General features: G+C 37.5%; 1 protein-coding gene across 1 annotated transcript; it reads left to right on the top strand.

The window, feature by feature from the left end:
* The first annotated feature begins 6,220 nt into the window (after positions 1–6,220).
* Positions 6,221–17,108, top strand: LOC140158249 (cytochrome P450 2U1-like). The gene is made up of 4 exons (XM_072181362.1): positions 6,221–6,723; positions 14,857–15,041; positions 15,683–15,798; positions 16,291–17,108. Exons 1-4 carry the CDS (start codon positions 6,277–6,279, stop codon positions 16,470–16,472), a joined length of 930 nt encoding a protein of 309 aa, XP_072037463.1. The 5' UTR covers positions 6,221–6,276; the 3' UTR covers positions 16,473–17,108.
* The last annotated feature ends 5,956 nt before the right edge of the window (positions 17,109–23,064 follow it).

Below are 23,064 nucleotides of genomic sequence, written 5' to 3' on the forward strand. Positions count from 1 at the left end.
ATCAGAACATTCCTCGTATTCAGAATACAATTCGATATGTCTGATGTGCTCTCATCTAACATCGAATTTTAAGCGGCTTTAATCCACCCAATTGGGCAATCACAACACCAGTTTGGTGCTGCGGGGACCCAATAATGGCCGACCAAATCCTGACCATGACTTGGCTCGTTGGATTCGTCTATAGGCCAGTTTGTTACTTTTAAAACAACGGGACCTTCGACTATTCAATTGCTTGTAACTTTACTTCTCGAAGTCACATTGGATTCAATGTGGTGTCATAATGTGCAGGATTAGATAGTGCATCTGTTACAAAAATAAATTTACCCCAATATGGTTCAGTTTTGAAATTGTGATTATTTTTCCAAGTGTAAGGATACTTTTTTGGCGCAGAATAGATTGTACACGTAGCGATGCATTTTAGCCCACGCTCGTTTTTGGAGAGGAAGTAATTTCGAGCAGCAATACATTATTTTGTAAATTAAATCTAAGTAATACTGAAACTAAAATTTGCATCTCACTTTGCTACGTTGTGTCCGAAAACATCGGACTTCGTCGTCAGGCATCTGATAGATGATGTTAATGTTGTGACATCAGATGTGATGATGCCAGATGGCGAGGAATGTCTCGTAACGCCGGGTCACATGCGTGTGATAACTGGAAGCGCCAGAGTCCACCTTTCTAGTTAATGGCGGGCTCCTGCACTCTCTCCCATATGGATTCTCTGACTCTTCTCTCGAACCACCTCTCCTCCTTATCTAGGATAACTGCTTCTTTGTTACGTGTCTTTCATTCTAACAGTCTTCCATACAAATTCTACATTAGGGGGGCTACCCATGCATATTTGCGTTGCTGAAACCAGGCTGAAACTGTCATTATAAAAACATGAATACCGTGGTATGAACAAGTTTATGCACATCTCTGACCCACTTATGCTTAATATGCTTATTTATGCCTGGTATTCTATCTGGAACTGTGTTGAGAAGTCCGCGCATCAATCCGCTGTTTCTCAAGATGAAGTATTGTGCAACATCGAAATGGAGGTATTAAAACAGAATTTGGCTTGAAGTTTGGTTAGGTATGATCCAATCATTCTGAATGATAAATAAGCCTAAACATGACTTACTATGTGAAATATAGAAACACACTATTTTGAGACATAATTCGAGGGTTGACAAACAGAAGGCCTTAACTCAAAAAGTGCCTTTTTGAGAAAAATGAGTAAAATAATATTTTTGCATTGAGATGTGACCAAGTATTATTGTGCTATAGATGCAATATTAAGTTGAATTGAGTTAAGGCTTATGATTTTAAGAATCTGTGGGTATTACAGATTATTTTGGTACCAAAATCTCAACATGGCCATAAGTGAGTTAAGGCCTTCTGTTTGTCAACCCTCGAATTATTAGCCCAGGAAAGTTGAGATCCTTGAGATAAGGAAGAGTAAAAAGAGCTTTAAAGGGCATATCTATTGCAAAAACAAGTTTAACTCCATTCGAAGAGAATAATCATTACATTACAAGTTGACACTCGTCATGCTCGTTGCAATTTTTTATTCGTATTTCTCCTGAATAAAAAAGAGAAATTGTGTTGGTAAAATGGGGACTCGTACGGGTCCTCCCCCGTACGAAGCGAAATTGATTTCCAAGGCAGCGGGTTGATGACGTAAATGAAGTAAATGAAGAGGACACCATGTGTTCTCGAGTAGTACATAACACATGAGCCCTAGAGCTCTCTTGAGGTTCATTCATGAATAAATGCGCGACCTTCATCACGATAAATTGGGAATGGACAACAAAAGGCTAGCTCACGGGCCATTGAAATTGTTTATTTACATAATACATACAATATTGATGTGTCACGCTCAAATTCTAAGCTCTTACGGTATTAACATTGCGCTAAAATATTTTCTATTTTTTAGTCCAAATATTTCTGATCATGTTGATATACATATGAATTGTAATATCACAATTTACTAATATATAATAAAGAAGCGGCCTGATTTTATCCATATGTGTAAAAACCATTCAATTTGTAATACTTTTTTCTGATAACATGCACAGTATATGTTCTGTGCATTGAGAGTGTTGAAAGTCTATTCTCTCCAAGCTGGCACACTTCATTTCATGACATCACAGTTTTTTCTAAGTCAAATCTGTCTCGTTCGAAGGAACTCACCGCTTACAGTTCGTTTTAAGGAATATCAATTTTAAACGACTTATTTTCTCAAAAAAGGAGTAATTTTCATTGTCCTCATAATATTAGCTTGCCAATTATATGATATTGTCCGAGCAATATGCCCTTTAAATATGTACTATGCATGAGTGAACAATGACACTTATTATTATAGCACATTGATGTAACACTATAAATTTCACTGAACTCTCAGAGCATCAATGAAGAGTTCCAACATATTGTCAAAGTGTGCTCAAGTATGCCAAAAACTTAATGGTGACGTAAGAATATAAGAAACATAATTGGTGATAGCTGGTCATCAGCTTTCGTGCAACATTTTCCACATTGTTTTATCTACACACCCTGATCTTTTCATGTGCTAATGATGCGAATTTTTGTCATGGTTTGTTTGTACTTTATATTAGATGTCCCTCTCGTGATAGTAACAGGATACGATGCAATAAACAAAGTACTGCAATCCAACAAAGGTTTTGACTTCGCAAGCAGAAATGAACCAATGTTCCTACTCCAGCTTCACAACCCCAAGAAATTAGGTTCGTATATGTGTACATACATAGTGCCACATTTAAAATTCGCCTTTTCCATGCCAAAAGAAGAATTTTCCATTAAGCAAAAATATCAAAAAAGCAAAATCATAAACTAGCAAGAAATATATAAAGGGTTCAATAGTTCTACATTCCCCCAAAGAATATTAAAAAATAAATCGATATTTGTTACGCAATTAAAATAAAATTTACAATGTCACACATCGTATTTGGTCACAAAATGGCTAATTATTGGTTCTGAAGATGGCACTCGCTAGAGTTCCGAACTCAGCCCTCTGAAAAGGACTTCTCTAGGAATAGATTAAATCTTACCCAATGGCTAATTACGTTTAAAAATATGCAGTTTTGAAAGTTGCACTTTGGTCAAATCAACACCCACAAAGCATGAAGAATGTAATATAATGTAGATCAGGTGTACTGCATATTTGTGACGTGTCATGTCAAAAGGAGACACTTTTGGGCAGGATCGTAAATGAAGAAATAGCCAAAAATCTGCCGGGGTGTTTTTTTCACAATTTGGGTTTGTTGCGAATTTTTGATGTTATTAATGTTCAAAATATTGTCTGATAGTTTCAGACCAGAATATAAGTGGCATTTTCAAGGTAATTCCTAATTTCCAATTTTATAATTTACAATAACTTACGAACTCGCTTAGCATGCTTAGGAATGTCCGATTTCATTGGAGAAAACGGCGTTGTGGAGCAAAATATCTCTTAATTTAAGATATATGTAAACATCAAAATTGAAAACCTGCCCAAATGTGTCTCCTTTTGACATGACACGTCACATTTATAGAGTTGAATGGACCAAAGTGCAACTTCCGTTAAATGAAATATTACAAAACGAGCCATTGTAACGAGGTGTAACATTTGTAAATTGTATTATTTTACCACTTTCAAGAAATTTTAAAAGTCACTTTGCCCTCAATGGGACAATCCTGGCGACGCAATTGCATGAGTGGCACTTGTGTGTGTGTGATGAACGGAAGAATCAATTAATCATTTTAATCTAAATGTTGGAAGTTAAGGCAAGAATGGTTCAAATGCTTCATTTGCACCGTCATATCATCTCTGCAACCATGTAATATATCATTTGATGCATGTTTCAAAACCATTACACATTTGTTTGTCCTCCCGTTCAGGCTTGTTTGCAGCTGACTACAGTGAAGGGTGGCAACAGCAAAGAAGATTTGCGCTCTCGACGTTACGTGGGTTTGGATTTGGAAAGACTAGTTTTGAGGGGAAAATCACTGATGAAGTTAGCTTGCTATCAGAGGATGATTTAAGCACTTCCCAGAAGTCTTGCGGTTAGCACAGCTGTGTGAGTGAACATGACACCACTGCCCGCCCACTGCATACACACGTGCATGGTTAAATTTGAATTTGGACATATATATTTACAATAAAAACACCTTCAAAAGGTTGGTCGATTTCACATTTTATGTTATCTACAGAAGGTGTGAATTATCCTTCATGCATACATCACTTTAGATCTAAAATCGACCAAGTAATGACGACACACGGGCAATTCTAAAACAACATCTTTTGCACAGAGTTCAATGGGATTTGAAAAGTAAAGTGGCAGTTGAAACTCTAGTGATAACACATTTACGGTGCATGATGGGGCTTCCTTAAATCATCCTCTGGCTTGCTATTAAGTCATCTTAAGGTATGATTGACAGATCTTTAAGTATACTGGAAGAACACTGATTCTTTAAAAGATTTGAATCAAACCTTTAGTAGGTTTGAATTCTGTTTTTCTTTTGATATTTAGGCTTAAGGGGTGGGGGTATGAACGTTTGGACAGTATTTATTGTGGGACATTAGAGCACATCAGACATATCGAATTGCATTCTGAATACGAAGAATGTCCTTCTGATATCAAATAATTTAGATTTTTGAAATTCGCAATGTAATACAAATTTTATGGCAAATGATTAAAAATTGATATTTTTGATATTTAACAGTACTAGAAGTAAACTTTATAAACTTTATAAATCTGATGATTTATAGTTAAAGTGTATGTAGGTGGGATGAAAAGCCGACGATCAATTGAAAATTTTGACCTTTCGTATTGAAGATATGGATTTTTTCCCAAAACACCAAAAAAAAAAATTAGGTCTTTTTGGGAAAAAAATCCATATCTTCAATATGAAAGGTCAAATTGATCGTCGGCTTTTCCTCCCAGCTACATACACTTTAAGAATATGTCATTAGATTTATAAAATTTACTTCGAGGACTGTTATAGTATCAAAAATGTGAAAAATATTAAATTTTAATAATTTGTCATAAAATTTGTATTATATCGTGAATTTCAAAAAATATTTGATATCAGAAAGACATTCTTCGTATTCAGAATGCAATTCGATATGTCTGATGTGCTCTCATGTCCCACAAAAAATACTGTCGAAACGTTCAAAACGCTCATTCCAGATCCTTTAAAGCAGTAATTGAAGATTTGTGAATTCTTAAGGGCTGGGGTATGAACGTTTGGACAGTATTTATTTTGGGATATTAGAGCACATCAGACATATCGAATTGCATTCTGAATACGAAGAATGTCATTCTGATATCAAATAATTTTGATTTTTGAAATTCGCAATTTAATACACATTTTATGGCAAATCATTAAAATTGATATTTTTGATATTTAACAGTACTTGAAGTAAACTTTATAAATCTGATGATTTATACTTAAAGTGTATGTAGGTGGGATAAAAGTCGACGATCAATTCAAAATTTTGACCTTTCGTATTGAAGATATGGATTTTTTCCCAAAACACCAAACAAAAATAAGGTCTTTTTGGGAAAAAATCCATATCTTCAATATGAAAGGTCAAAATTTTCAATTGACCGTCGGCTTTTCCTCCCTGATACATACACTTTAAGAATCATTAGATTTATATAATTTACTTCGAGGACTGTTGTATATCAAAAATGTGAAAAATATCCAATTTTTATAATTTGTCATAAAATTTGTATTATATTGTGATTTTGAAAAAATGAAAATTATTTGATATCAGAAAGACATGCTTCGTATTCAGAATGCAATTCGATAGGTCTGAGGTGCTCTCATGTTCCACAAAAAATACTGTCGAAACGCAATAAACGCTCATTTTGGATCCCTTAAAGAATGATAAAATTATATTATTATTTTACACTTCATGTATTCAGATATGTTCCAATATCATTTGGAGCCGAAGCAATAGTAAAATGAAAAGCGACATTTATTTCATTATGTACAGCGCCTAGATCGTGGAAGTGTGTATCTAGCCCTACTATAGGGCCTTTTAAACACACTATATCCGAGAACCGCTAAAACCCACTAAACCGCTCCACCTGGGGAATAGCAGTCACGGGGTTTAGCAGTTCTCTGGATATAGATATGAGAACAAGTTGAGAGACTACTCTTGAATTCTCAAGTAAATCTTACAACCGGGTTGGTTCATGTTGAAGTTCTAATTTATCTTTTTTGCAGGATCTAGCCAGGGTACCTCAGGATTTATCTACGTTGCTTACCTCCGGTGTTGCCAGTGTGATGTGCGATACGTTCTTGGGTTGCCACTATGATCATAATGACATTGAATTTCAACACGTTCTTCATGCAATGGAAGGGTGTTTTAAGATATATGGTGGGAAAAAGAGTCAGTTGTTGGACTTTGTCCCTATATCACGACCATTTCTAAAGCAACATGCACAGAAGATAATTGACGTGAACGAGGAATGGTATGGATTTCTGATGGGCAAAGTTTCAGGACATCAAAAGGCATCTGTAGCAGATAGCGAGCCTCGTGATTTTATCGACTGTTACTTGGCAAAGAGTTTGGAAGAACCAGATATCTTTACCATTGAAGACTTGAAATATGTGTTGAGCGATATGTTCGCAGGATCCACAGATACGACAGCAAATACCCTTAAGTTTGCTTTATTATATATGGTGATGAACCCTGATGTGCAGGAGAAGGTACACCAAGAATCAATGAGGGTGAGTGTGAAGTAGTTTCTCATTTTAAAAGAATTGTTTTTTTATTTTTACACTTTCTCAAGATTAATCATTCAGTGTTTGGGTCAGTGAAGTGAATTCGTATCCAATCTAACCTCTAAAACAATTCGCTGTCGTAGTGCATGTTACAATATGACCGTTGACAGGTCAACTGGATCACGCTTTCTTTGTTACGAACCACTGATCGAAATGGTCACAACACAAAGCCTATGGCATATCAGAATTCGGAACGGGTGTATGAGCCCAGGCTTGGAGCAGTAACCAATGGTTACTAACGTGCACTACGACAGCGAATTACCCAAATTCACTTGTCTCACTTGGTAGTTTAGATAAAAATTCCTTTAAAAGGAATAGGGTGGGCAAATGAAAAATTGTCAAGAGAAATGAAAGAATGAGTAAGTCAAGTTCACAATTAAAAACAGGGAAAATATGACACAACATCGATTTCCAATATAGACAAGTCAAAATTTGAGAATTTGTGCTTACTGGAGGCATTTCGTGTTAAAAGTGGTTAAACAAGCTTTTTAAGATAATTCGAGGGTGCTGAATTTGAAAATGCTGTTTAACCAGTTCAGTTTTGGAGTCTTAGCCCTCAAAATTTAAAAAACAAAATGGCCGCCATTTTCAACATATTTTTGATAATAACTTGAATTTTAAACAGCATAGGAGGTTAAAAATGGTGGCAATATTCATGTTTATGATACAGAGGAACCCAAAATTGATTGTTACTGAAGTTTCAAGTGTTATGGTTTTGCCGCCATGTTGAATTCCAAAATGGCCGCCATTTTCATCAAATTTATGCATTTCCTGCTATAACTTGGATAGTAGGCAGCATAGAAGTTTAAAAATGATGGCAGTACCCATGTTTTTAATACCAAGTAAAGGATTCCAAATTATCTGTTACCTACTATCTGTTGTAACTAGTCACGGTTGCCACCATCTTGAATTCCAAGATGGCCGCCATTTTTATCAAGTTTCTGCATTTCATGTTATAACTTGGATAGTAGGCAACATAGAAGTTTAAAAATGATGGCAGTACCCATGTTTTTGATACCATGGATTACAAATTATCTGCTACCTACTACCTGCTGTAACTAGTTAGGAACTATTTGATTCTTTCTATTTGACCTTTCACTTTGTATTTCAGTGATTCCTAACTTTAATTGACCCCTTTTAAGGCAAGAGTGCAGAAACTTGTAAAGTCTCTTCTGTTTCTGCACTCTTGTTGGCAGTTAAATGCACACGTATGCACAACCATCTGTGCATGTTAGCTTAGGTTTCATGAAGCTGCAATTGTTTATATATACATCCATTGGTACATTTGCATGTTGGTGGTAGATTCTCCTGTGGACAATCCTTTGAGAATAGTATCACATGTCCCTTATCGCATCTGTGCACATTATGCACCTTGCAAATGAATTGTGCTAAGAGCTGTCAACAATTGCTTGAAACACCTCCTGTCTTTTTGCCGTGGCCAGCAAGCTGTGACACACTGTCACAACCAGTTATGAAATAGAAGCAAAGCCTCCACTTGGCAAGGCAGCAGTTCCTGATGGATTTTATGGATTGAGATGTATTTGGGCTTCTTACAAATCCTGCCTTCATCCTACAGCTGAGTGCATAGCATCTTGTCAAAATAAGCAGCCAGCAAGACAAGTATGTCAGTGTCACATACTGAAACCACTACAGCTTCAGCATTTGTGTTAATGCAATGAAGTACAAAGTGAGTATCCGCCTCCTCAGGGCCTCTAGGGCTGTTGTGTCCATCCCTGAATCTGAAGATCTAACTTCTGTTATATGTGCAAATCCTCCAGCCACTACAAGTGTTGTGGGTGCAATTGATACAGCATTTGTCATAAGCTGTTGAGATGGGAGCGGCAAGATTTGCTTTATTCTCTGTGAGAGAACAGAGGATGTTTAAAGACATTCCCACAACCCAATGGGGTTTCTGACCTTGTATGTCTGGCTTTTGTACACATGTGGTATAGTTGATCATACCTTGCATTGGGATTGTGTGCAAATATCTGGTGTTTTCATCCTATTATTTAACATTCAAAACATCGAGACTTAGGAACAAAATTAATGCAGTGGGACAATATGAATGTTTCCTGTAAGAAAATCAAATATCAGTCCTAAGTCTCAACTATTAGCTCGTTGGCTGCAGTTTTAAAATTACCATTTTGTGTGTGTGGCAATGGGGACTTTGCCTTTAAAATTAGGTTATATTGATCAAATTTCCCAATCATAGTGCATTGTAGGAATGCCTTTAAGCCTCCTCTGGTGACTGGTGAGAGAAAGTTAGTCCAGTTATTCGGTAGAGAACGTTGTGGTTTTCTATTACCCGGCATACTGGTCGATAGCCCAGGTTCGTTTTGTTTTGGTTCCAGTCTTGATGGAATCATGCTGGTATCTGTCAAAGGTTACCTCAATCCTCTGAAACTCAGCCGCCACTGCTTATATGCAGACTCCCATTCATGGCAGCAAGTGAAATTTGAACAGGCATAAGTTCATGCTGCAGAATCTGGTCCAAGTTGTACGTCCTGCCTTAGAGGCGGTCACAAATCGCTGTAGAATGTTTCTATCTGCCTTAAGGGCTGTATTAGTGGTGTAGTTTATGGTGTCAAGTGCGCTGAAGATCAGGAGTGCCAAGCACTTTGATAAAATTGATAAAAACCGACCAATCCTTGCAGAGTCGCATATCCCAACTTAGACATGTTAGTTCAAGTGGCAACGATTCCGCAGTCTACAAACATCTTGAGGGCAGCGGTCACAGCTTTGACATTGACAAAGTTGTCATTTTGGACCGTGAACTATGTTGGTTCGAGCAGGGAGTCAAAGAAGTGTGGGGACAAGCCGAACAATCGTCCCTCAACAGGGTGAATCTGTCACATGGTTGGGATCAGGTCATCAAGCAACTTTCTCATCGATTGACCTGGGATGACCCTAAATCATCCATGGGGGATAGGGGGGTAAATTTCCCCAATATTTTGCCAAGTGGGTGGTCCATACAATCACCCCCCTCCCAATATTGACACCTGTATGTGTGTTTCCAGCCAAATTAACATGATATTTGGCCATTTTAGCCTAAAACTGTAAAAAGTGCAAATTTTTGCGCGCATTTGTACCATCATCTTATTCTGTTGCTTATAAAAGGTGCTGGATTCACTATACTTCAAGAAAATAATAAGCGTGGGTAAAAAGCAGTAAAGACAAAAATACAGAACAATTTGGAGTAATGAATTAAAGAGTTGACAGGAGTTATAGGAGTTAATGCTTTTTGCTGTTTCAGTGTGCATGTTCTCACCATTGATGGTTTGGTGAACTGTCATGTAACATAGATGTAAGCGTGATCCTAAAAATGCCTTTCACGGTGACCCAAACTATTTACAAGACCTCTTCTGCATTGAGGCTGGCCTTCCCTTTTAGAGGGAATTTTTATTGACCCCCAACCCCACATGTCAAAAAGAAATCTATGCCACTAGCACTGGCCAAATCTTTGGTTGCAATATTCTACAGTACAGGAGATGGTACCCCCTTGTTGAAAACATTGAATCATCCGAAAGCTGAGACGACTTCTCCTCATCGAGGTTGTCACGCTCTTTTCTGGATGGTGTGATCTCGTTGTACACATACTCACTTTCCAATTGGGAGTGTTCCATCATCAGCACTTGCCTAATTTACTTGATATGCAAGTTCTCATGTTATATAAGAGAGTACCCATCTGCCTAATGCAGTGATACTTCTTGTGATACCTACAATCCCACCGCTCCTCTTCCCAGTACCATTCAACCATTCTTGGCTATAATCAGGGGATACTTGGTTGAATTTCCGCACGGACTCCTTTACAACGACATTTCCTGCCTGGAATTCAAGGAGGACTTTTGGTGGACATGGTGGAAGGTAGCTCATTTCTGCCATATAAGTGGTACCCCATTTGGCATTGTGGTATGATCATACCTAAAAAAGAAAGTTAGCATCCTTCTGAAGGCATACAAGTGGAGATCCCAGACACCATCACGCTGTGCTCTGATGAAAGCAAGAGAATGCTCACCATGTCCATATATTGCCAGATGATGTGGACAGATGCAATAAGGCACGGGTGATACTATTTTCAAAGGTTGTCCACAGGAGAATCTACCACCAACATCTGATGCAGTAAGGCTTCACACAAAGTATGCACATTACCAGGCTTGTATTTGGAAACAAGCAGTCACCATTTCTCCAATTCTCCCCAAAGTAACTGACATGGGATGGACCTACATAGATAGAACCTGGTTCCACAACTGATGACACTACCTCCTATTCACAAAGCATGTCTCGAGATAGTTTCATGCATGTATAAATGGCAATTGCAGTTGCAAAAAGGCTAAGCACATTTAACAGCCAACAAGAGTGCAAAAACAGAAGAGGCTAAAGCCATTAATCAGAGTTTGGAATCACTGTACTACGAAGTGAAAGGTCAAATAGAAAGAATCAAATAGTTGAAAGATCCTAACGGGAACAATTAGCCGAAAGTAAAATCAAGTGCCAATGTTACCAGTTTTAAGAGTTGTACGGTGTAAAGTATAGGCCTAGTAGCTAAAAAGCGGCCATTTTGAAATCTTTTAAAATGCACTTGGAAAACTAATTCAATATCACTGTTTTTGTTCTAAAGAAATTAAAAGTGCATTTGGCCAGAGAAAGTAATCTGCCCTTATGAAAACGATGACAATTTTGTTTTTCTGAAACACACCCCAGAAATTACCTAATGAATGGCGGCCATCTTGGAATTCTAGATGGTAGCAACCCTAACTAGTTACAACAGATAGTAGGTAACAGATAATTTGGAATCCTTAGTATTAAAAACATGGGTACTGTCATCATTTATAAACTTCTACGTTGCCTACTATCCAAGTTATAGCAGAAAATGCAGAAACTTGATGAAAATGGCGGCCATTTTGAAAATTCAACAAGGCAGCAAAACCATACCAGTTAAAACTTCAGTAACAATCAATTTGGGTTCCTCTGTATCATAAACATGGATATTGCCACCATTTTTAACCTCCTATGTTGTTTAAAATTCAAGTTATTATCAAAAATATGTTGAAAATGGCGGCCATTTTGTTTTTTTTTTTTTTTTGGCTAAGACTCCAAAACTGAACCGGTTAAACAGCATTTTCGTATTCAGCACCCTCGAATTATCTTAAAAAGCTTGTTTAACCACTTTTAACACGAAATGCCTCCAACCTTTTAATAAAGCACAAATTCTCACATTTTGACCTGTCTAATAGGGGAATAACACAAAACGTATAAACAAAGTTAAAAGAGTTTTTAACTTTATACGTTTTATACGTTTGTTATTCCCCCATTGGAGGTTGTGTCATATTTTCCCTGATTTTAATCTGATCTATTGCTTATCCTTTGTTCTCTGCTGGTCAGTTGGAACATATTTCCCTGTTTTTATATTAACCCTTCACATCATAACACAAGACGTTTTATGTTAACATTTTATATAAAACATGGTTATAAAACTGTTGTAGATAATAGTTATTTAAAACATTTTCGTAATCATACCTAGAGTGTTTTTTTATCATCAGATAGAAAGACTTCTGCTCATCTTCTCTGGTGAGACAACAGGGCTGGGGTATCTTTCCATATCAAAGTTTAAAAATCTGTCATATCAATTTCCTCAATATGTTGTATTGCAACTTATGAGGGGAAATGTTTGATTTTACAATATTTCGATATTATTTTTTAACTTTGTAACTTTATTATGATTACCATAACTGTATTTCAAAGCGTCAAACTATATCATTATTTTGTCCCAACAAAAATAATCCAGGGAATAAAATATTCATTCATATGTTTATTTATTTTATTCAACCTGGGCCATTTCTACTGGTGCACATGCATTCTAATAATTTGTCTATAATACCTTATACAAGCATCATCAAGCACTATTTGTCACAAGATTTGAAAAGTAAATAGCCTATGTACACACTGAACACAATGCACACATACAAGCTGTATTTAAGTACATGCCGAAGCTGTCAGTATAAAATGATATATATGACCTTCACGATGCTATTAATTTAGCCCAAAGATTAGGAAAACTAGCAAAACTGGTGAACTGGTACTGTTCAAATAAAAACATCTGCAAATCTTGCTGCAATTTCCAAATAGTATTTCTATTACTTAAATAATTATTTTTGTTATTTCTTTTAATACAAACACATTACTGCCTATGACGACTTTATCGTATTACTTACATATCAAAATCAAGTAATAATTACAAAACTCGCCGTAATCTATCACCTCTGTGGGTGTTTGGGATATAACCGGCACGAATATTTTCTCAACACTGCGGCATGTGAAAAAGTAGGTAAATAGTCAGAGAATACAGGGTGGGTGCGGCACGCCGCACCCACCCAAAAAAGTTCCGTCATTCGGATGAAAGTGTAGTGTCTTTGTAATTCGGGCACAAAAATAGGTTCTGGGAGATACTTTCAAAACTTCCATTTCGATTGTTCAGATCATTCAGAAACTTCTGCTTCATATCTCAGCTTCTACATACAGTAGCGATTTCATATTTTCTATGATTAGTTTTTTGTCCAGCTTGTAAAAATTTTGCTTTAATATCTTTTTTTTAGTAAAGTAAAAATAATATCATGATTCAGAAATATGGAGTAGACTAACTAGAAATGACCGTAAATACACCACTGCGTCACTTCAGATGGCTCAAATTGAAGCTGACATAAAGACAAATATTGAAAACTAAGTAAACTGATCCAAAATAAGTTGCTTCATTTAAAGCAACACTTCATTTAAAGCAACACTGTTGCAAGGAAACGATAAGAGTATAGAGGAACTGTCATCATATTTAATGATTTTCTTTATAATGCCCAAATATACATTTATGCAGAAATTGTCTGTATTCGAAAAAAAGGCTAGCTGGAAATATTTCAAACCTGCTACGGATATGGCACTAATTGGACATCAAGGAAACTAATTTGAAAATAGCAAGTAACAAAAAGTAGTCGAGTGTCTTTATTTTTTAACTTAGCTCTGAGACAAAACTTAAAAGTCACATACGGATGGTCCCCGGTCCCCAATCAGATTCTTATTATGATCTGAAAACCCATCAGACATAAGAGTAACAATTCTCGCGTTTCACATTACGATGCGCCTCCAGCGGTCGCTGGGTCGAGGCCAAAATACGCAGTGCATCATGGGAAAATGAGTCGACATCCAAAGCCCGCGTATTACGAATACAATACAGGAATATGCATCATTGTGGGTTTAAATGTCATTATAATGATGTTGCATGCGAATGCACACTAAAACAACAATTTACAACTATACACCAATCCGAGAAGCGTTTACTGTATTTGGCCCTCTATTGACGGCAACACAGATGTACCAGAGCGGGAGATTTAATTCGTAATTCAATACTCATGATTGTGTATTGAATATCACTGTTGTGTACAATTCCCGGGTACAATTCTGTATAGCACACAATAAATAATGGATAGAACCCCCGACCTCGGGACACCGCAGTTTTACATCGGGGACACCGAAGTAATGGCGAAGTCGGATAGGTGTATAGTAGATCCATTTTCTATCTATTGATCACGGGAATCCTTCGTGGAGCTGTTTTCAACATATTTATTATCACACTCGCGTGAAAATTCAATAGCAGCTAGAACGGCGATGTCGACTCTGGAGTCGAAAATTTGACTGCCAAAAGCAACCGCTGGCGGCGCATTGTATTGTGAAACGCGAGAATTGGATGCTGGTATGATTTCTTAAATGTTGAAATGCATTCTCGTAATCTTATTAGTCGTCATGATGTCTGGTTGCACTTTGCACCTTGCTGTTTGGTTTCACATTTGATGTTGTTTCATTCATGATGTAAATTTATTAGCATAATCACAACACTTATAATATCAAGCTCATTTTTACCGTCTCTCGTGTTTCGCTTCTGAGATCAGCTACGAACAACTGGAAAAGGTAGAATTTACAGAAATTAATTTACAAAAGCGGAGACTAATATTGAATCTGATCTAATTATACACCGTGTATAGCCTATGTATGAATAAATGATGTCTCTCCCCCAAATCTCATAATATTTCATAGGTGGTAGGTACATCTCGACTACCTTGTTTGGAAGACCGTGACAAGATGCCGTATACAGCAGCTACGATATATGAAACACAAAGACTGGCTACAATCGGCCCATCTATTCCTCGGTGTGCTACTGTTGACACTACATTGGCTGGTTACTCCATTCCCAAAGGAACCAATGTCGTTTGCAATATATGGTACGTTATATCATGAAACCAGATATGAGCTAATTATGCATTCAGAAAGTGTTTGTGTTGGCACAAATATACAGGGCCGTACCGACCGGGGAAAGTAGCACTCCCCGGTTACAATTGACCTAATTTTGAACCATTTTAGCATTAAAAATTTTGCGCGCTTCGCGCGTACCTGTCCCAGTAAATTACTTGTCCCAGTGAAGTCAATTTAGTAGCGGATCAGCATGACGATTTTCAAATGTTTCCCTCATGGCTCAGTGGCCTTGATAGCACCTGCTGAAATGTAATGCAAAGCGATGCCGCGTTGTGAGTTTTACATAATTTACAGATTTGTTAAATGTGAATTAAATATGTTTGTAAAACCATTTCATTATGAAATGTGACGTGTACAATCACAAATGTAGAAGAATCTAGTAATGCAACATGTAATGTAACGTAGTGTAAGTAGGCCCTAATATTAATTAATTAATTATCATGCAATCTATCAGAACTATTGAGAGGCCGAAGGGGTAGACAATTAACATTATGTAACCCATTTTACAAAACCCATCCCTTGGACAGATAATTAAAACAAAAACAAAGTAAACTGCGTATTCTTTGTTAATCTAGTGATTTTTGTTATTTGTTGTTTAATACTTCTTCAGGTCAGTACATCATGATTCAAATCTTTGGCCTGATCCAGAACGATTCGATCCATCCAGACATCTGAACGACAAGTTGGAAATGGTCAAGAGTCCACACGTGTTACCCTTTGGAGCAGGTATAATACTGATGATTCTTTAGTCAAAGGGGATGGGCAAAGGGCAGCTTCCCCCTGTGAGAAGTCTTGCTCCCTCTTTCCCCCTATGAGATGTTGCCCTGTGAGATGCTGTGAGATATTTAGCCCATTTTGACCTTTTTCGTCAAAGTCGGCCCATCCTCTTGAAATTTGTATTGCACCCCCCCCCCTCCCTCTCTCCCTTTTTGTCCCCCGAGCTTTGTCCACCCTCTGAAAAAGTGCTGGCTAGGTCACTGTTCTTTAGTCCATTTCCGAAAATGGTCCTGCTATATACTAACGAAAAACGCAAGCAGTCTATTATAATATTTAGGACCAGACCTACATAAAAGTCTGCCCAGCTGGGAACTAAAAGATAAATCCAATGCAACTGCAAAGCAAAGTCACAGGAGGAAAGAGTAGTATAGTTTTCAACATAGCCCAAAAAGTCCGTGGTCGATTTAGTCGGAACTAAAATTTCTGTTATCTCCCCAACAGGTCGACGTGTGTGCATGGGTGAAACCTTTGCCAAGATGGAGCTATTTCTATTCTTCTCCAGTTTGATGCATCGGTTTAAGTTTGAACTTCCTCCTGGTAGAGAATCACCTTCGCTGGATCCTGCTCCTGGGTTTACTGCATCACCTTTTCCATTTGAAGTACTTGTCAAAGAATATTTATGAACTTTTCTTTAAATACGTTATTCCTTGGCATACTTACATCCGGGGTTGTGCACTCACATATATCGGCCATGTGCCTGATAATAGAGCCCTTTTCTTCAGGCAAATCTGCCACCCAATGACCCTCTTTTTCATTAATATGCACCCAATGACCCCTTTTTGAACAACTTTTACATGCCATTTCATGCTATTTTTTGTGTCTAAAATGAAAATAAAAAATTTTGGTATTTGATGGTCCAGTGCGAGCGAAGCGCGCAAAATTGTGCAATTTGCGCCACATGTTTGCCCAAAACACTATGTTTTCGCGCTAAAAAGGAAGCTGCACATGAAAATTATTGCTATATGATTTATCCTATTATGATTTTTACTGAGTAGGGGGACGTCCACCATTGACAAATTGAGGAGGCTTGCATTGTCCCCCCCCCCCCTTCAGCCGCCATTGCTCAAATGACTTTGGCTACTCGCGATCGAGATTTTCAAGGGTAGGGAGGATCGTTTCTGACATTTATTTATTTATTTTTGCTCTTAAAATATTCTTAGAGATATTGAGTTCAAGCTTGATATTTATATTTCAATAGTAATATCATTTCAAATTTAGACTTTGTAGCTTTGTGGCAGATTATTTGCATATTAAGAATATTAATTACCTTATTTACATATTCTTTGTATTTGCAAACCTTTGTTATTAACAAATAAAGCTTTGATGTTTACAAACCTTTGTTGTGGGAGCCACCTTAATTACGAACCGTGTAATTCTAGTCTTGCTTAAGGGATCTGGAATGAGCGTTTTGAGCGTTTAGACAGTATTTTTGTGGGCCTTTATAGCACATCAGACATATCGAATTGCATTCTGAATACGAAGAATGTCTTTCTGATATCAAATAATTTTCATTTTTGAAATTCACGATTTTTGATATTTAACAGTATTCGAAGTATTCTTAAAGTGTATGTAGGTGGGAGGAAAAGCCGACGATCAATTGAAAATTTTGACGTTTTGGGAAAAAATCCGTATCTTCAATACGAAAGGTCAAAATTTTCAATTGATTTTCATCCCACCTACATACACTTTAAGAATACTTCGAATACTGTTAAATATCAAAAATATCAATTTGTAATCATTTGCCATAAAATTTGCATTACATTGCGAATTTCAAAATATCAAAATTATTTGATATCAGAAGGACATTCTTCGTATTCAGAATGCAATTCGATATGTTTGATGTGCTCTAATGTCCCACAATAAATACTGTCCAAACGTTCATACCCCATCCCATCAATAATTTGTCATAAAATTTGTATTATATCGTGAATTTCATAAAATAAAAATTATTTGATATCAGAAAGACATTCTTCGTATTCAGAATGCAATTCGATAGGTCTGATGTGCTCTCATGTCCCACAAAAAATGCTGTCGAAACGCTCAAAATGCTCATTCCAGTTCCCTTAAGGGGTTGTTTGGAATGACAGGTGAGTCAGGGGTCAAAAACAAAATTTTTACCTTTTTGACCTCAGCACATGTGTATGTATGATCTGCCATACAAAAATTAAAAAACAATACCTCAAAGTATCATTTTTAATGTTTTTGTCATAATCACGCTTTTCTACAAATTTCATCTGTTTGTACCGGGGCGTGTCTGTTGCCAGGTAGGCCTACATGACAGCATAGACACACGTTACAACCTTGAATAATAATACAGAATTGTGACGTTATATTCTTCTTAACCTATCTTAGAACTGCCTATTATTTCAATTGTTATACTGTTCTGGTTGGTTTATTGCATATACTGTATAGAAATTATGCAATATGACGTCGAGCATGACAGAGTCATCTTCATTCAAATAAAATTCAGGTACCCGTAAGGTACCACGGAGCAATTCGCACGATAATACAATAAAACAGATGAAAGGTATGAATGGTTGTGGAATCGAATTGCAGACCTGTCCCTCTGTCACCTTAGAACTGCATCTCGTAGGCAATGGTAGGTAATAAACCAACCGGAACGGTATAACAATTGAAATAACAGCATGTCTTGGTCTCAATTCAAGATGTGCAATTTGGACACACCTACTCGTTGGCTGATTTATACTTCAACAGTTCCTCAAAGTGATATCAGAAAAGCCACTATCTCATTGTTCATTGGCCCGCAGTATGCGCTCGCCCCGGGGCACTCAACTTTAGAATTGATGGGTATATGTGCCTACAAGCGTCGCGAAGTAGGCGCATATCAGTACAAAACGTTGGGGGTTTTTTTAAAAAAAAAAAGGGTCATTATGTACAATCAAAATGAAAAAGGGGTCATTGTGTATAATATTTTGAAAACTGAAGGTGCCTGGTCATCGGGTATAGTCGGCTTCAAAAGAGGGGCATATATTGACAGGCACATACCGTCACCTCTAAAGTTGATGCCTCCCCGGGTACTCGCATTATATTTTGTTCATGGCTCGGCTTTTAAAACTCCCACACATCACAATAAGGCTATTGAAAAGTGTATAGAATAGCTAATGATAGACCGGTCCCTGCGATTAGTCGCGGACCCGAGCGACAATATAGTAAACACATCGAGTTTATAACACAAGTGACAGTAGTCGTGAATTATGGAGGGTTTCATTGAACTTCTACCAGCAAAATATGGAATAATACTAACACAAGACACCAATCGAGATGATGATACCAGCCATAGTGGAAGGCTTGTATTTGACCTTCTTATGAATCCAATTTCGTGGCGAGAAGTTAAAAGGTAATGTATATTTCAAGAAATTTGGGTTCAAAATTCCGTATCAGCTCGTATCATCAATTCCGTAAATATGGCGTATAGAGGCACAACTTGACAATAAACTGAACTATTTAAACGTAAAGGACGCACTGGATACACATAAATTTGTGTTTCCTTGCTGGCGGAATAGTTGCAAAACTCTTTTTTGTCAAAAAAGTTGGACAATTTATGAATTATGATTGGCAAAATAGCGAAAGGAAATATACTTTTCCAACCATGTAAAACTACACTGGGTTGTTGACATGGTCGACATACAATAAGGCATACGCATGTTCCTAAAGTAGGAGGTAAGTACTATAATTAATTGTTTAAAGTGCTCAACATACCAGCAAAAATTCATAGGGTCATCAGAGTAAAGGGACTTTGTGAAATACTGGGTACAAAAAAAAAAAGTGAGCCGATATGCAACATCAAATATAAAAGCCGATTTACATAATTTCCCATGACCTTACAGAAGTGATCGTGCTCAAATATAAAACTATAGAGTTTGGTCCTTGATATGCACCATCAATTGTGTACTTGTGATCAATATTGCTAGGCAAACAATCACAGCAAACATGCCAAAATCCTCCCATTTCTCCTCCATTTACACACATATAAACCCATCCCTTAAGGGTTCTATGAGGATGTTTTGTGGAAATGTCCAGCGCCGCTTCATTAGACTTTTCGACAAAATGGAAATTCGGACTTTCTCATCGCAAGCCAATTCAGCATCGAAGTGGTTACATAGTCCTCTTGGTTACCGGATCACGCTATTTTGGCGCTATGGGGGGAGATAGTAAGTTGGTCATTTCCCCCCCTCATATTTTTCTTGCCCCCCCAGTTTTGAGGCACCCCCCAATTACGTAAATTTCCGCTTTTTGCGGCAATTTCCCCTTCCCCAATCCTCCTGGTGCCGCCGCTTCTGTCGGCTGCAAACACCTTTCTCTCTTTTTACATAATGGCTAGGAATAAATAAATTATATCCAGTGGCGATCAGCCAACATCTACAAGTCACGTGCTTTAGATTAGGAATGGCTGATGCATGACAAGTATACCATGCTTTTGAGAATTTTCGTTTCGATTTCAATATTTTTCACGTCGCGACTGCAAAAATGTCCAACTCGGGTACTTTATTTCGAATACAACCAGCATCAGGAGAAATAATAGATATTTCTATTGCCGTCAATCATTTGAAAATTTTGACATTTCGTATTGATGATACACATTTGTTTTTACCAAAAAAGACCTATAATTCTTTTTGAGAAAAAGAAAGTACATCTTAAATACAAAAAGATGTCTGATGTGCTCTCATGTCCCACAAAAATACTGTGCAAAGGTGGGTGACCGACCCTTTAACTCACTTTTTTTTGTCAAAATGTAACTTTATTTTCAGCCCAAATTCTTATTATTCAAGTTTTTATCACAGGTTAGCTACAAGTTCAGTGGTGGTATCTCTGTAAACTCAAGATTGAAATACAATTCCTGGGGTAGGTGTGTCCAGCCAAACTTCTTGTTGGTGTGCAATGGGATTAGTAACCTCGGCCACATCGACAAAGGCTTGAGGCAGAATTGGAAATTGCAGCACTCTACTCCTAGTAGTGTCCAATACTAAAACCCGTCCAGAGGGTACATGATATGCTACGTCCGTTGGTCCGATTATTCCGCGATTTGAACCAGCTACATGTGTCACTTTTGTATCGTTTCTTAGATCTAACACATCTACACTACTTCGCGAAAAATCAGTAACTATCAATGTGTGTTCTTGTGGGCCTATGCAAAGACCTTGCGGAACACCAAGTGAATCAAATGCTCTTACTGCTGTACTATCACGATTATCGAAGACTTTGATGCAACCACCAAGCGAGTCTGCGACAAATATGAGTCTGCCATCATTACTGCATTCTACGTAACTTGGCTGTTTTATCGGATTCGCCATGTTCACCCCACGGTTAGGGGTACTGAAGGTGTGAACTACTTTACCATCAAAAATGGAATGTTTTGTAAGTGTTCGTGTCCTTATATCTGTAATGTATATGTACCAATCACTTGTAGCTACACCGTGTGGACGAATAAGATTGTCATCAATAGTTTTAAGAAGTCTGCCTTCAGAATTCAGCAGTTTCACAACACCATTGCAGCTGTCCGCAACTGCAATTGTCAGTGGGGGATTTTGATGGCAACTGATGCCACATGGATATAGGAAGTTATCATCATTGGCAAAAGTAAGACTCTTTTGTGGTTGCAATTCTCTCATCTGACCAGAGTCATTGAGAACCATAAGCCTTTGGTTGTATGTATCTGATATGAAGATAGACCCAGCAGGTGATGTGCACAATCCATATGGCCATCTGAGATCACAGAATCTATCGTTGATGGACTTGTGAAAATGGGTCGACTTTGGTGCAATCCATCAGGATGCCGCTGCTGTGTGACATCAAAAGTAAAATCTAGATTTGTCTGCATTTGTAGTTTGTTTTCTATATTTTTAGTCTCCTCCAACCTCTGACGCTTGATCTCAAACTCCTGCACTGGGTTCGCGGTCAGTTCATACTTTGATGTCTCATTTTCATGTTCCGATTTCTGTTGGCCTTTAGTAACATCAACCGCAGCATGATACATATCATAGAAGACATGTTTCATATATATTTTTACGTGCTTAATATGCTCCGTATCGAATGCACATTCTCCACAGAGTGTTACGAGGCATGATCGACACATATATTCAGCAAGAACGTTCTTCTTCGGCTTGAACCACCAGAGTGATGTTTTACACGGTTTGCATAGCGGTACTAAATTCTTACTCTGTCGCTCTGTCAGGTGCTTAAAAAGGTTGTCAAAAGAGTGTTCTGATGAAGTCGCCATGCCTAAAGTACAAATATCGTGTACACGGAATGATAAGGCAGTTCTACCTACACACAACTACTGAGCTATACAAGCTTATACATATATATACCAGCCACTGCTTAATGAACTTGGGTTGAACGCGAACCTAGTCCATAGTCCAATACGCATCTTGCTCGAATACATGTTTTATCGTCCTTAATGACATACAGTGTGTTTCGACTAATTGAAGTTGAAATCTTTCTGAACATGAAATTGAATCTTGATCGCGGGTAATGCTGATTTCCCGGCAATACTGGTTTCAAACGCAATTTCCGGTGTAAACTGAATTATTTGGGCTTGGTCGTTTGGCCATGGGGTGTCATCGGAACATAGCAGCGAATCATGCGGGAGAGGTTCAGGCGGGTAGATTGTTCCCCAAACGCCTTTATCGGGCTGGCCAGTTCCATTCACCGTGCAGAAATCATATCAATTTTTAAGCGCTCTTTAACCAAAGTTATTGTTTATTAAACTTACAACCGTATGACAAAACAGGCAAAAATAGATAGTAACTTTTCGCACAAGATTTGCAATTTAAAGAGAATTGGCCATTGCCCATTTAAATGAATCTAGTATATGAAAAATATAAGTGTGCTCTTTTATTCAATGACATAAAATTTAAAAATATTGTAAGGATCACTCGGGGTTTTGACTTTTAAAACCTACATTTTGGTCAAATCAAAATTTTGCTTGAATAGGTTGTTTACAACAGATTTACCACATTCGCCTCATCTGTTGACGTAATGAAAAAAGTGTTCTTAGAGGGAAGTGTTAGTTTTCGTTCGAAATAAAAAACACTTTCTGATTGAATGAAGGGGACATTCGGGGTTTTGACAAAAACCAATCACAGATGCCGTATTTTCCACTAGTCACCAGCTAGAAGCTCACACGGCTCTTATGATGCTATGCACTCAACCGTGCAGTGTAAACACAGAGTGTGTAGAGACAAGGCACTGCTT

Source organism: Amphiura filiformis, chromosome 8 (assembly GCF_039555335.1).
Source record: "Amphiura filiformis chromosome 8, Afil_fr2py, whole genome shotgun sequence".
Taxonomy (NCBI): domain Eukaryota; kingdom Metazoa; phylum Echinodermata; class Ophiuroidea; order Amphilepidida; family Amphiuridae; genus Amphiura; species Amphiura filiformis.